We start from the raw sequence: 13,041 nt of genomic DNA, 5'->3' as shown, positions 1-13,041 counted from the left end.
AAAGTTGTGTATCATGTGCTGTAAATTAAGTAGTATGGCAGCTCAGGGGATCAGCAGTCAAACTCTAACCTGAGGGCATGAGGACCTGATGAGAAAAAGAAAAAAATGGAACGAAGCTGTGAAACAAAAATGCATGCGCACTCTGTATGGAGTTTCACAACTGCAGGAGCAGCTTTTGCAAACTTGCAAGCGAAAGTGGAATGATGAAATCACACATCTCTTGCATCTCGTTTCTGCACTCCTAACGCTGTGTTTAACAAACATTTAGAAGCAGCCAGGAGGCAGTATTGAAATCATGAGCCCACACATTGACATCATCACTAGATATGAGGAGAAAAGCACGTAAGCTCATGCACCTGCCTCCTTGTACATATATGAAGCCATCATCACATGTCAGATTCTCGGGGCCTTGTAATGAACGACAAATATTTGCTTACAGCTGCATTACTCATACTCTCATACCCTTTTGTGTTGTGATCACGCCCTAACGCGGGAACGGCCTCAGATCAATAACCTAATTAGCCATAAAGCATATGCATTGTGGTGATACATTATATGCCTGGCATCCTTTGGCTAGCATCTCACAGGAATTACCATATAAATGAACTGCGGCCATTTATTAAGCTAAGAGCCACGGCTGAGACTTGGCATGCTAGCACGGCGTGGAGGGGGGAAAAAGTGTAAGTTACAACACGCATTAGGAAAGGGAAACATCATGAGAGGTCGAGCAGTCAGGTGACAAATTGCATCGACTGCTGGCAGAGCGAAAACATCTGCCATGCTGTGCCTCCACCCGCCGAGTAAGTAAGTAAGTGGCGAGGAAACCCCCAACACGCTTTCTTTCCACTCTTTGTGTTCAACTGGACTGCAAGTAATTCAATACACCTCTCCTTGTGCAGGCTCACTCAAATGAAACGCAAAGGGAATGAATTACATCAAGTGGAGCACTGTTTGAACCACTTACAGTAACACCAGTGTGTGTGTGGGCTACCCTCCAGTGTGTGTGTGGATGCATGTGCAAGCCAAATGTGTGTTTCAGTAAAAATGAATCTTAATCCAAAAGATATTCCTGTTCTGCACATGTTTCCTTGACCAAACTCAACACCCTGAGAAGAGAGAGAGAGAGAGAGAGAGAGACGGCTACACAATACCAGGCTGATCTCTCCATAGCAACACACATGGTAACACAAATCTATTTCAGAGCAGTGAGCGCAGCGAAGCACTTAAACACAGCCGCCTAAAAAAGAAAAAAAAAAAATAGGGAAAACAGCAATCAATTATTAAAAGAGCTTCATGTTCATACTTACAGCCTGTGTGTTGCCAGCTGCAGCCCCAAACTGAGCATCTCCCACCACTCTCACCTCACCTCTCTGTGTGCGATTGTTTCGCCTTATCACACATCTACAGCGCTGCCCCTCCTTCATCACACACAGAGGATGTAAACTAAAGGATCTGCCCCTTGTCTGACATTTCATTTTTTTTAAAGTGCACTCTGTTTACTTAAGAGGTGTTGGCTGCCCTCAAACATACACACAGAGAAAGCAGCGGGAAACATGGATGCCCTAATGAGAGGAAAACAAGTGCAAGGCTCAGAAACAACAGCAGAGATGACCGATAGAGAAAGTTTAAATCAACATAATGTTTCTCTTGGCAAGAGTGCCGTATATTAAATCAGAACATTGTAAGCACATCTGTCAACATCAATTGTTCCACATCTCAAGCATTCAACATTATCTAAGTGTTATTACGAAGCCAACATAAACACAAGCATGAGAAGATAAAGTAGATTTTTAAAGGGAGCTGGCAGCTAAATTACCTCAGTATTTTTCTTAATTCAGACAACAGAGAACCTTTGAAAACACAAGAACTGCCCCTAAAATAAATGGCTTTTGCTATTTGAAAAACTGAACCCAAAGAGGAGAAAAACACAGGAATAAAACGACTACACACACTTTTAAAAACTGAAAATAGTCAAAAAGGAATAAAAGATGGTTTTCCTTCTCCACGGCTTTTTATCTTAAGTTGCTGCTCATGATTTTATCATTCTCTTTCTAGATTTCAGAGCTCTACACTCAACCACCACCAACTTAATTTATACAGCACCTTTCATACAAACATGAAGCCAAACGTGCCGCATATGAGACCAAAGAGGAAAGAAATAAGAGCAAATATTGACTTTAAAGGCTGAAGAGTTGCAACTTTCAAGACAATAAAGTGTTACGCTCAATAAATTAATAAGTAATACATTCAAAACGGCACAGAATGAAGCTAGTGAAACAAAATAACCCTTCAATTTAAACGCCAGATTAAATTAATTACATGAGGGTCTCTGAGTTTGTGTTGTGCTGTTTCTTCAGCATGCTGTTGACTTTCTAAAAGCTCATTCATGACAGAAGTTATAGGCATTAAAAATAACAGAACAGGGGTGCAGATGGCCAGGTGGTTGAGGCATGCCCCATGTGTGTGAGTGGTCCTTGGCTTCTTTCCCGCATGTCTCTCCCCTACTCGTTCATCCCTGTTCCCTACTCTATCCACTAAGGCTGTTAGAACAAATTCCAGGTTTAAAAACTCATTAATATTCCAAAGCTGAAGTTGTTATTTGAGTGCGTTTTTTTTTTTAGTATTTTGCTGTTCATAATCATTCTCGAATCTCTCCCCTCTCTCCTTGGACTCTGCTTCACCCATATGTATGTGTAGGAACTTGTTTCGTCACATGACACGTGACATGATAAACAATAAAGTTTTCATACCAAAACACAGAGGCACCAATGGCCGCCTTGGGGATGTTTGGGGATGATTATCGCCAAGGGGGTGCACACACCGGTGGTGATTTGGCAAGTAGGGCTTCGCAAAATCAACAAGAGATGCTGATGTACGAGAATAAAACCGCGCTGCAAACCGACAGTAACCCACTGTCATGATTCAAAAGGTTCTGGTCCAGGTATCCTCTCCTGTCCCAGCTGGCACGCCATTACCTGTGCATCCCGGGCACTTCTGTCAGGGCAGAGAGGGTTTTCTCCCCGGCTGGGACTATAGTGAACAAAAACACCCTGTTTTTGATTAAGAAAACATGGCTCACCAGCTCGTATTTTTAGGTAAAAACATGTAGGGACAAGATAGTACCAGCATTTTTTTAATGTTTTGTTTATTAGAAACGTGATGTCATCACCACCGTAAGCAGCGCAATTTAATTTATTTTTGTTTGACATTTAATTTCTAACCCATTTGTTGGTTTAAAAATTGACCATCAGTACCAAAATACCCTTTAAAAGCCTCTAAATGGTGCAGGTGGCTAAAAAAGTACATAAAAATTAACATTAACTACTTTTGTTTTTAGCTCATTATTTCGTCATTGCATTCTGTGTAATGTAATTTTAGAGGGACCAGTCGTGGACAAATGTGTAACTACACAGTGATTCAAGCAACTTAATGTTTTATACATATATTGATAAAAAATGTGGAAAAATATTTGAATATTATTCGAAATCTGTAAAAAATAAATGAAATTTGAATGGGACTGTAGTAAAATATGGACAGCCCTACTATTCACTGTCCTCATCTCGAAATAAAGGCATGAAATGGCCGTAATATATGCCAATATTAGGGCTGTCAAAAGATAAACTTTTTTAATTGCAGTTAGTCTCAGGATTTCTTTAGTTAATCACGATTAATCACACCCTTTTTATAGCATTTAAAAATGTAGGATTTTCTACTGTCTTAAACTAAGGGTAAAAGATTTCCTGCTTTTCTAAGTAGACTGAAGATTTTAACATGAACTTAAACTCGGAAAAAGGAACTTGCTATGGTCTGAAAAGAAAATAAACAGTAAAAAGGGAAATGTTTGAAGATAAATGCTTCAGATGTTTTGACTTTTCCACTGGGCTGTCAGTGAGTTTTTTAAAGTGAAAGGAGATATTAAAGATCATCTCCGTGGCTACAGGGTGGACGCTGATGTGGATCAACTGAAGTTTTTGAAAAGCGACAGTAAAGCCTGTGATTGTGATAGAAAATAAATAAAGGAGAGAAAAAAGAAAGGTACAGAAATAGTAAGTCCTGTTGCTTATATTCTTGTTTGCTATTGTGACTTATAAAGAGGCTTGAGTATTAATTTCATTCTGTTTCATGACCAGTAAAAAAAATCCTCACAGAAGCTTTAAAAAGACAACACAATCATTTAATACACTGAGCAGCAAATTCCTGCAGACATCACCACACAGACACTAAGTTGGTTGCGGGCTGCTTTAATGAACACCGTGGTGACCTCTCTCAGATCATATAGGCTGATTATACATGTGTTGGACTGCAGTTTGGCAGCATCTGCACAAAAGGCTCCGATGTAATGGCTTTCCTCCTCTTTCAAGCCATCCATTCTGCAGTGACACATATACCCTTATGTTCTCCAGAAAGGTGGGCTGGCATTCATTTTAAACACACACAAACAGCAGACCCAAAGTACCCAACAAGTATGGATGATGTGACAGAAGAAGAGAGCAACTATATTTCTTTTTTTTTTTTTTTTGGTCTTTTTCATATTAAGTCTCAACGTGATTCCTTCATCTGCTTTTCTTCATGAGCAATTTCTTAAATTAGGAAATAATAGATTCATGACAAATGTGTCATGAATGTGAATCATAAAGATTTGAGTCTACGTCATGATTCAGCCTCTGAGTGGAGCTGAAACAGTTTGACCATTATCAAATCAGTTTAAATTTGATTTAAAAAAGTCGTTTGTCAAGCAGAAAAATCAGTTACAGCCTCAAGATTCTGGGGATTTTCTCTGTTTTCATGCCTGCTTTTATGTTTTCCAGTCAAATTTGAAGAGCTAATGATAAATTGATAATGAAAAGTGTTTTTCACTTTTTCACTTACATGTATAAAAAACAAACATTAGCCCTGTCAAACTCGTTTAATAGGGGTTTACACAGTCAGCAATCACTGTAGGCTCTGGGTAATTTAGTTGGGGATTCAACACTACTTCTGAAATGATAAAGCTTTCAAATATAGTTATAACTGGAATAATTTAACATTTTAGTTAGGGTACTAGCAAAATTAACAAGCGTTTCCTTGATTTAAATAATCAACAGATAATTAGACAAGACTAAAGAGTGATAAATCAAAGGTTTGACTTCCTTGTATTCTGGACAGCCAATCCCCTCATGTTTATGTACAACAGAGTCCCTGCAGGAGATATCAGCGTAGCAGTAAGTGGCAGCATTAGAGTACTTACACAGCCGATCACAATGGAAGCAGCAATGCACCTTTCAAAGCACAATGTTATTGAGGCAGGACACAATATCGTACGAGCCGCCATCAGTTCAGTGGGCAGGTGATCGAGTTTCAGGTTGTGCTGTAATCGTATACACTTTATCAGGCTTGTTCTGTCACAAGTGTTTTGTTTAAGGGATTTCAAAAGGGGAGGCTGTCTCACTGAGGGCCGCTCAATACCGTGTAACCACGATCCCACAAATATCCCTGAATGAATAAGCGTGTCTGGCCAGATCAAAATACTCTGATCAGAGCGAGTGGAAAAGGTTTGATACGTAGACAGAGTCCGTCAGGGGAGAACTTTGAAGATATGTTTCCCTTTCAGATTTCTAATTTTGTGACTTTATTTTTGGCTTCAAGTGGATATTAATTGCCATTTGATTATTATTTAGTTTGAAAAGTTATCTTGGAGCTCTTGGCTTTCAGTTTTTTCATCATCTTGCTTCAGTATCCTAAGGTAGTGACTGATATACTGCTTCATATTGAGAATTTTAGACTGTTTTCTAGCTTTTCTTTGCCTCAGCCATCAGAAACAAGCATGATCACATTAGGAAATACAGAAACAATCTTCAAATACTATAATCAACAGGGGTTCAAACACTAGTCTTACTCATTAGCTGATCAGCTGCTTGAAATGATGAAGATTACTATTCCGGACCAACTAAAGACCTTTTAGTGACGTTTTACACCTCATTAAGAAAAACTGGCCTTTATTATTATACATGGTGTAGTCACAGCCATGTAACATTTACATGCACTGCCATGTTTTTTTCTCATTTTTGAGAAAATTTTGGGAGGTTAAATGTAAGGCGATGACTTCAGTGCAGTTACTAATGCCCTTTACTAAACTCTTTTAGGCTGCAACACGTCAGCAGTTTCAGTGTTAATGAAGCCCTTTGAATGGACCAGTATAATGACAATCTGATATAGGGACTTTATATATGGATGTTAGGACTTTGGGAATGTATTCTGGAAGCATTAGTGCCATACATATAATCAATCTAAATAACAAGTCCTGCTTTTCCAAACTCGCCTCACAGTTAATGTTTATCTCGCCTCTTAGTGACTTTAGCCTTCGGCAGAACAGCTGCAACTTTAAGAAAACAAAGTTTACTTTCCCTTCAGTCATCTGGTCATTTTATAGTTCTGCTGATGCTCCAAGATTGAGCCAAGTTCAGGACAGTCATGTCAAGGTGGTTCACTGTTCCACCTCTTGCTACCAGTGCCAGCTCAGCCCCTGAAAAACATCTGCAGCATTTTAAAGAGGAGTCTGGTGTTCTTATTTAGATGCTGCAGCCTCATCAGAGTCTCCTTTGCTTTCCTCTGCCTGTGGCATAAAAAAACTATCTTACTAAGAGTAAATACGGGGGGGCAAAATAATGATAGGGACTTGACTAGTAATCACGAGAAAATCTAATTTAACAGTCATGACCAATAGTCAGTCTTGAAACATCTTACTGAAGAGCTGTGCTGAAAAAGTGAACTCAAAACCCAAAGTCCTTCACAGTGCTGCAGTTAGCTTTAGCTGTATCCTCTTTACCTTTATGTGCACAATTCAAACTGTAACAAAACAAGCAGAAAACTCAGCTTACATGGGGATCAAAGAAATATGAAGTAAATCAGTTTGGCAGCTAAAATCCAGAGTTTTACATGAATTAACATACTTAACATTATGATTAACTGAAAAAGATTGTACATCCTTAACATCTAATGTCTTCAGATTTTCCTCCTTTCTTCTTTTACTTTTGACATCACTGTATTCCAGCTTATATTGTGCTGCATGAAGCATCATTTTTCATATCTGCATTTGCATGTCCTCTTGATTTTCTTGTTTGTCAAGGTTGTTTGCCTCTGTTGTATTTCAGTGGTGCCTGTTACTCAGACTAGTCATAAACTGCTGTGTGCTACGACATGGAAGTGGACTATAGAGTGTAAGGCTGTCAAAGCATGGCATAAAGCACATATAACTGCCGTATAAAGTGACTTTCCAGTTACGTTAGACAGCCAGGAGCTGCTCTCGCGGACAGGTACAGGCCTAATGTTCTAAAGCGTAGCATTGTGTCTGAGTCTGAAAGCTAAAATATCAAAAATTCCCCCGCTCAGAAACCCCTCTGCTTTGTGGGCACAACAAACGCTTTGTTCCTAATTCAGCTGCCGGAGAGCGTCGTTTGAATATTTTCCTGAGCAACCCAAAACAACACCGCAACATGGAACAGGTGTGTGTGCGCGTGAGGGCTCGCGTTCGCGGTTTGTTTGTGCGTGATCGCGCTAAAATACATACCAGGTTAGATAAGAAATATCTCGCGCTGCATTACATATACGGTTGTAACATCGCTGTTTTATGAGGGGAAATGAATGACGACTCAAAAATACCCCCCTCTTCTCTCTTCTACATACATACACATAACGAGCGCGTGCACACCGTACACATAAGCAAATAAGCTCTATTAAAATCATATGGCAGGCGTGGTCGTTGATAGAAAGCCTTTTTCCTGTCATTGCTGGCACATAAATGTGATATCGCTGGAGAAAATGTGAACATGTACCTTGTGGGGGTCGATGCGGATCCTCTCCTCGCCTTTATGCGGGCTCTCTGGCCACAGGTGATAGCTCGAGCCGTAGTTGGGGCTGTCTTTGCTGCTGTTGCTGACAGTCGCAGACGAGTTCCCCGCGTACGCCTGTTGTGTTACCGGAGGGGAGACGCGGGAGTCGCGGTTGTGCTCTCCTGTTTGCCCGGAGCTCCTCGCAGACTTGTGTCGGTCCTGCTCACAGTGCTGCGGACGCTGGGGACAGAGCCCCAGTGCGCCGTGCTGCTGCTGCCGCTGCTGCTCTTGCTGTTGCAGCAGAGGAGCCTGGTGAGTCCTACATAGCTCTCCTGAGCCGCTGGCGCAGTAGTTGATCGGCAAGCTGCTCCCCACCAGCAGCTGTTGCTGCGCTCGTAATTGTGGGATCTGTTGCTGCTGCAGGTCCTGAGTCTGACACTCGAATGCTCTCCTGTTAGCCTCGGTTGACTCACATACATTTAAAGAGCGCCCTTTCTGTGAGTTTGCACGGATTCCTTCAGGGGAGGGGTCCCTCTGTTGGAGTCTTAAATGACTGTGCTGTTGCTGCTGCTGCTGTTGCTGCAACAACTGCCTGTGGTCTCGGTGCCCTCCTGCTCCTCCTCCTCCCCTGCAGCGGTCCACGATGCTCGCCTGTTGGTAATTATCGGCACTCTTTCTCAGCCGATCTCCCCGTTTAGATTCCCGGGAACACAGCAGAGAGGAGGAGGACGATGGTGGCGGAGGTATAGGAGGCGGAAAAGGTGGGGAGGGCTGCGGTGGGAGAGGATCGACAGGATGGGGCTGGTTTTTAGAAAGGCTCGCCTCCTGCTCGGAAAAACTGCAGTGGCAGCTTGGAAAAACAGGCTGCTTCTCAGACTGCGACGCCGGCGGCTGCTTCTGCTGAGAGCCGGCCGGGGCCCAGGGATCCTGCTGCAGGTGTGCCGGCTGCCCGGTGCTGGGTTCACCGGCTCGGTGTGAAGGTCGCTGGGCGGTGTCGTAGCTCGTCAGAGGTAGAGGGTCTCCGCTGCGAACAGGTCTCCGGGAGGGCTGGCTTAGACACGGGAGCTCCTGGAGGCTCTGGCGCTGAGCGGCGGTGGTCGGAGCGCGGTCTCGGTGGTGAGAAGAGGGCGGGGGCGGCAGGCTGAAAACAGGAGCGGCTGGGTCTCGGCTCTGCGCGCTGCTGGCTTGCTTTTGGTCGGGGGTTTGGTGCTGATGGACAGCTCCCGAGTACCGATGCCGCATCCCCTTGATCGCCGCGTCTCGCTGTGGTTGCTCCTTTGCCGTACAGAGCTCCGACACCCGTTCATTGCGATCAGTCCCAGCAGAATAGGAGCGACTTGTATCATTGGTAGGTTTGACCAGGACCTGCCTTAAAACGTCACCGTACAGCCAAAACACCGCCTTCGCCTGAATATCGCTCCATCGCCTGCTCTGCGCACAGGTTGCAGCTGATCGATCACTCCTGAAGGCTGTTAGGATATGACAAGACTGGGATTATGCGAGGGGGAGAAAGGTGTTTAAATCCCGCTCACATGGTCGATCATCTTAATCCACTGTGGAGCCAATAGATCGACTTTGTCAATGTTGCCATAACCACCCTGCATAATCAGAAATCATTTTTACTGCTACGTCACCTGAACCGATCTATAGGCCTGTCAAACAATATATCCTGCACGTCACTATAGTTTATGATCAATTCTTAATGGTTGCCTTCCTCATATATTGACGCTCGTAAAGTGTCAGCACTTTAAAAACCGTGTCAGAAGCAATACACACACTCTTGATGTCTATTTCCAAAATTCCCACTTGTTGGCACAGAGACGCATTAAACAAACCGGGCTGCAGCATGATGTGTGGCATGATTACCTCATGCCACACAGCCCGAGCCGTGCAGTCTGCATGGTATTTAATAATTAAGCAGAATATGCCTGGTTTTGTATTACCGGGCAGAAATATTTAGAATGGGAGCTGCATGCAGAGCTGCAGCTCCGTGTGTGCTCGCTGCTCGTTGCATGCTCGCAGTGAAAACATACTGAAGAAGCTTTCCAGTCGCAGCAGCAGCAGCAGGAGAAGCTGTTAGATGGAGGCAGGCTGGGCGCAGACGGAGCTGTCCGCGGTGCTGAAGGAGATCGTCACAAAAATAGCCACTGCTGGGGTGTCAAGCAGCCAGAGGACGGACAACTGTCCATCACATGTCGGTCAAAAGTGTCTCCCAGCTGTGTGGAGGGATTCATTTAGTAACATGCAACTTCCATTTAAGGACAGAATCTTTTTCTTCCATCTAAAAGTGAAGTAGGGTTGTCACAGCACTTGCATGGTAAACTTAGATTTAAGTATTCGAATCAAATCCATAGTTCTTTCAATACTGCAAACAATAACAATAACAATAAAGCACCCAATGTTTGTTTTTTTGTTGTCAGTTATCAATACTTGCAGGCACACTAATCCACATGGCTATGCCTCAATAATTTTTGACAGTGTGGAGGAGAGTCCCTGCAGTTTTCATGGATTCATCCCTTTCTAACACACCTTTTCTATGAAAATGATGTAGTTTTTACAAGTTTTAGTACTTTTTATTTTATCAAGCACAACAGAAATTGTTGATTTTAAATTTTAAAAAGTATCAAAGTATAAAAAATCTTGACAATCTTAGATTAAAGCATTGCTCACTTACTCCCATATTTACAGTGACAAAGTTACTGATGTACTGTAGTCAGTACTGGCATCCCCTTCCTAGCAGGACTCCACTGTAACAGATGGACAACAAAATCCACTCCACAGTCCTCCCTCTGTGTCCCTGGACAGTGTTTCATTGCTGAGCTGTAGTAGAGGGATAACAACACAAAGAGGAATTTTGTACTTAAATCAAAAAAGTGGTGCTACCTTAATTCAGAAAACTAAAAATAATGAAGCCTGAAATTTTGTCAATTGAGCCAAAACATGAATCAGCCTTCCCAGGTTTACTATTTCATACATCATTTTGTAAACACAGAAGCTTTAAAAAGCAGGGGCACATGGGACATTTCACGCTGTTGAATTAGGACCCTTCACATTCCTACATCATACCTATCATTTTACACTTTGAAAATGCATGGAAACAAATTAGGCTTTTTCATTTAGTAAGATTACCAACAGGTTGGTACTGTTGATAGGGCCAGCTTTAAAATGCTACATTCTCTTATATTGATCGATAGTACTGAAGCTTTAAAATAACTACATCTGTTTCATAAGACAAGTGTGTAGGAGAGGAATGTCTACATCAAACACTGCAAGCAACCTCCCACACGATGTCCAAATTTCCCGGGGACAACATTCCTTTTGGCAATGTTGGGAACATTTCTGTAACAGAAATTTGCTTGTTTTTGATAACTGAAAACAAGAAGACTTGCCTGTATCGTTTGCCTTGTATTATGAAGCGTTGGCTGCTGTGGTATAACAAAGGCATTGATATGATTTTTGCGACCACACTCTTAGCAGGACAGTGCCCTTTGAGATAAGGTACTGACAAGAGCAACCAGTTAGCCTAAATATCCTGCAGCATTTTATGATAATGGACGCTTTGCAAGATGTTATCCCAGTAAGATACTAGGAAGGTGAGGATGATTCCAGCTGCTTTAGTTGTTTACGTGTGCTGTATCACACCAAAATGAAACCTGATTATGCAGCTTTATTGTGGTCATATGATTGTAGTAGAGTTGTCATTATGCCATATTTTGAAGTTCAATATGATTCTTCTAAAATTCAAATGATATAAGAAATGTCTTGGTGACATGTTTCTGAAACTTTTAGCCTATGATCCCATAACACACTATTTTTTGCTTGCAGTGCCAATGTTTGATACAAAAGCATTTCAGCATGTTTTCAGTGCAAAAACACCCCCAGCACCAGCTGTTTTTGTTGCTGCACTCCCAATGTTAAAAATACCACTGTGCTTGTGAATGTCACTCCTTCCTTAATGACTAATCAAAACAAAAAAGAGAGTGGGGCATCTGATAGCAGCTTTGACATCAACAAGGGCAGACATGTAGCTAGCCTGACTTATCTTTTCAAGGGTAGAATCTCAAGCTACTGTAGATGCCAGGGCAGGATCTCTATTGTTTTTAAGTATCTGGCAGATATTAGCTTCAAAGTAAATTATCTGTATAAGCAAATCTGAAAACTTTTGCCGATATTTACAACCAACATTTTGGCTATAAAATCTGCCTAAATCAGCTGTAAATACTGGTCATACAAACAAAAAGTGAATGAAGTTGTAGGCTGGATAACAGTCTTTTTTCTTTAATTATCATTATTCCTTACACTTTAAATCTTCTTTTGTGTACTGAAATTAGTTAATTTATTTATCCTCAAACTTTAAATTGGTGTTTTAGCGACTGAAGTTTAAAGTCTGAACTAGAAAAGGGCCGATCCACTTTTTTTTTCCATTCCGATACATATGTTCCAATACTTGATATGAAATCCAGTATTTAAAAAAAAAAATATATATATATATATATAATATTCTCATTGTATTTGGCAGTAATATGTGTAAGTTTACACAAAGCTCTATAAACTTGAAACTGTATATAATTCAAAGACCAAAGAATATTTTAAAAGGAAAAACACATTATTACCGATAAATATAAACTTAGAGCCGACTTCACATAGAAACAGGTAGCAGCAACAAATGTCCAGTTTTAAAATTCAATATTTGAACCTACACAGTAAAAAAGCAGCAACAACTGCACCACAGGGCTGCAGCAGCAAACTTAATATTTAAAATAAAGTGTATTACTGTTGACAAAATAAAAATGTAGAAATAAGTATCTACAAAAATGAAAACAAAACTCTTCAAAGAACTTTTTACTATTCAATTATTCAATAAAAAACACGATATATCAGGGGACTACTGCAGCAGGAAGAAACAAATATTACGTTTTCAAAGTAAAATTTGACACAAAAGGAAAGTTTCAACTGGAAACCATACTGTTCCTGATGTGGGCATTCACAATAAAAGCACTTGAGGAAAATAGACTACAGACTTTTATTGTGAAGGATTTGTTGGAATTATCATATTTATTATTGATTTATCTTAGCTTTAGCATCAGCAGCCGTGTTTACAGCAAGCTTCGCTATCACTATGCAGCTTCTCAGACCTTGTTAAAAGCAACAGCCCACTTCTTTTAATCACTATGAACTTAAAAACGAGGGAGTCATGCGTCAAATAACTTTTTAAACAAATGTTTAAGCTGTT

General features: G+C 41.2%; 1 protein-coding gene across 2 annotated transcripts in view; it reads right to left on the bottom strand.

Moving 5' to 3' along the window:
• The window catches only part of kcnn1a (potassium intermediate/small conductance calcium-activated channel, subfamily N, member 1a), an 86,161-nt gene extending 77,111 nt beyond the window's left edge, over positions 1-9,050 (bottom strand). Inside the window, exon 1 of one of the 2 annotated variants that reach the window (XM_041802521.1) lies at positions 7,812-9,050. In XM_041802521.1, coding sequence (XP_041658455.1) covers positions 7,812-9,050 — 1,239 coding nt within the window. The remainder of the gene's footprint in view (positions 1-7,811) is intronic. The other variant, XM_041802522.1, reaches the window with a different exon arrangement.
• Positions 9,051-13,041: the final 3,991 nt, after the last annotated feature.

This window comes from Cheilinus undulatus, linkage group 13 (genome assembly GCF_018320785.1).
Source record: "Cheilinus undulatus linkage group 13, ASM1832078v1, whole genome shotgun sequence".
Taxonomy (NCBI): Eukaryota; Metazoa; Chordata; class Actinopteri; order Labriformes; family Labridae; genus Cheilinus; species Cheilinus undulatus.
The sequence above is the reverse complement of the archived record's forward strand: the minus strand, read 5'-3'. Positions and strand labels throughout refer to the sequence as shown.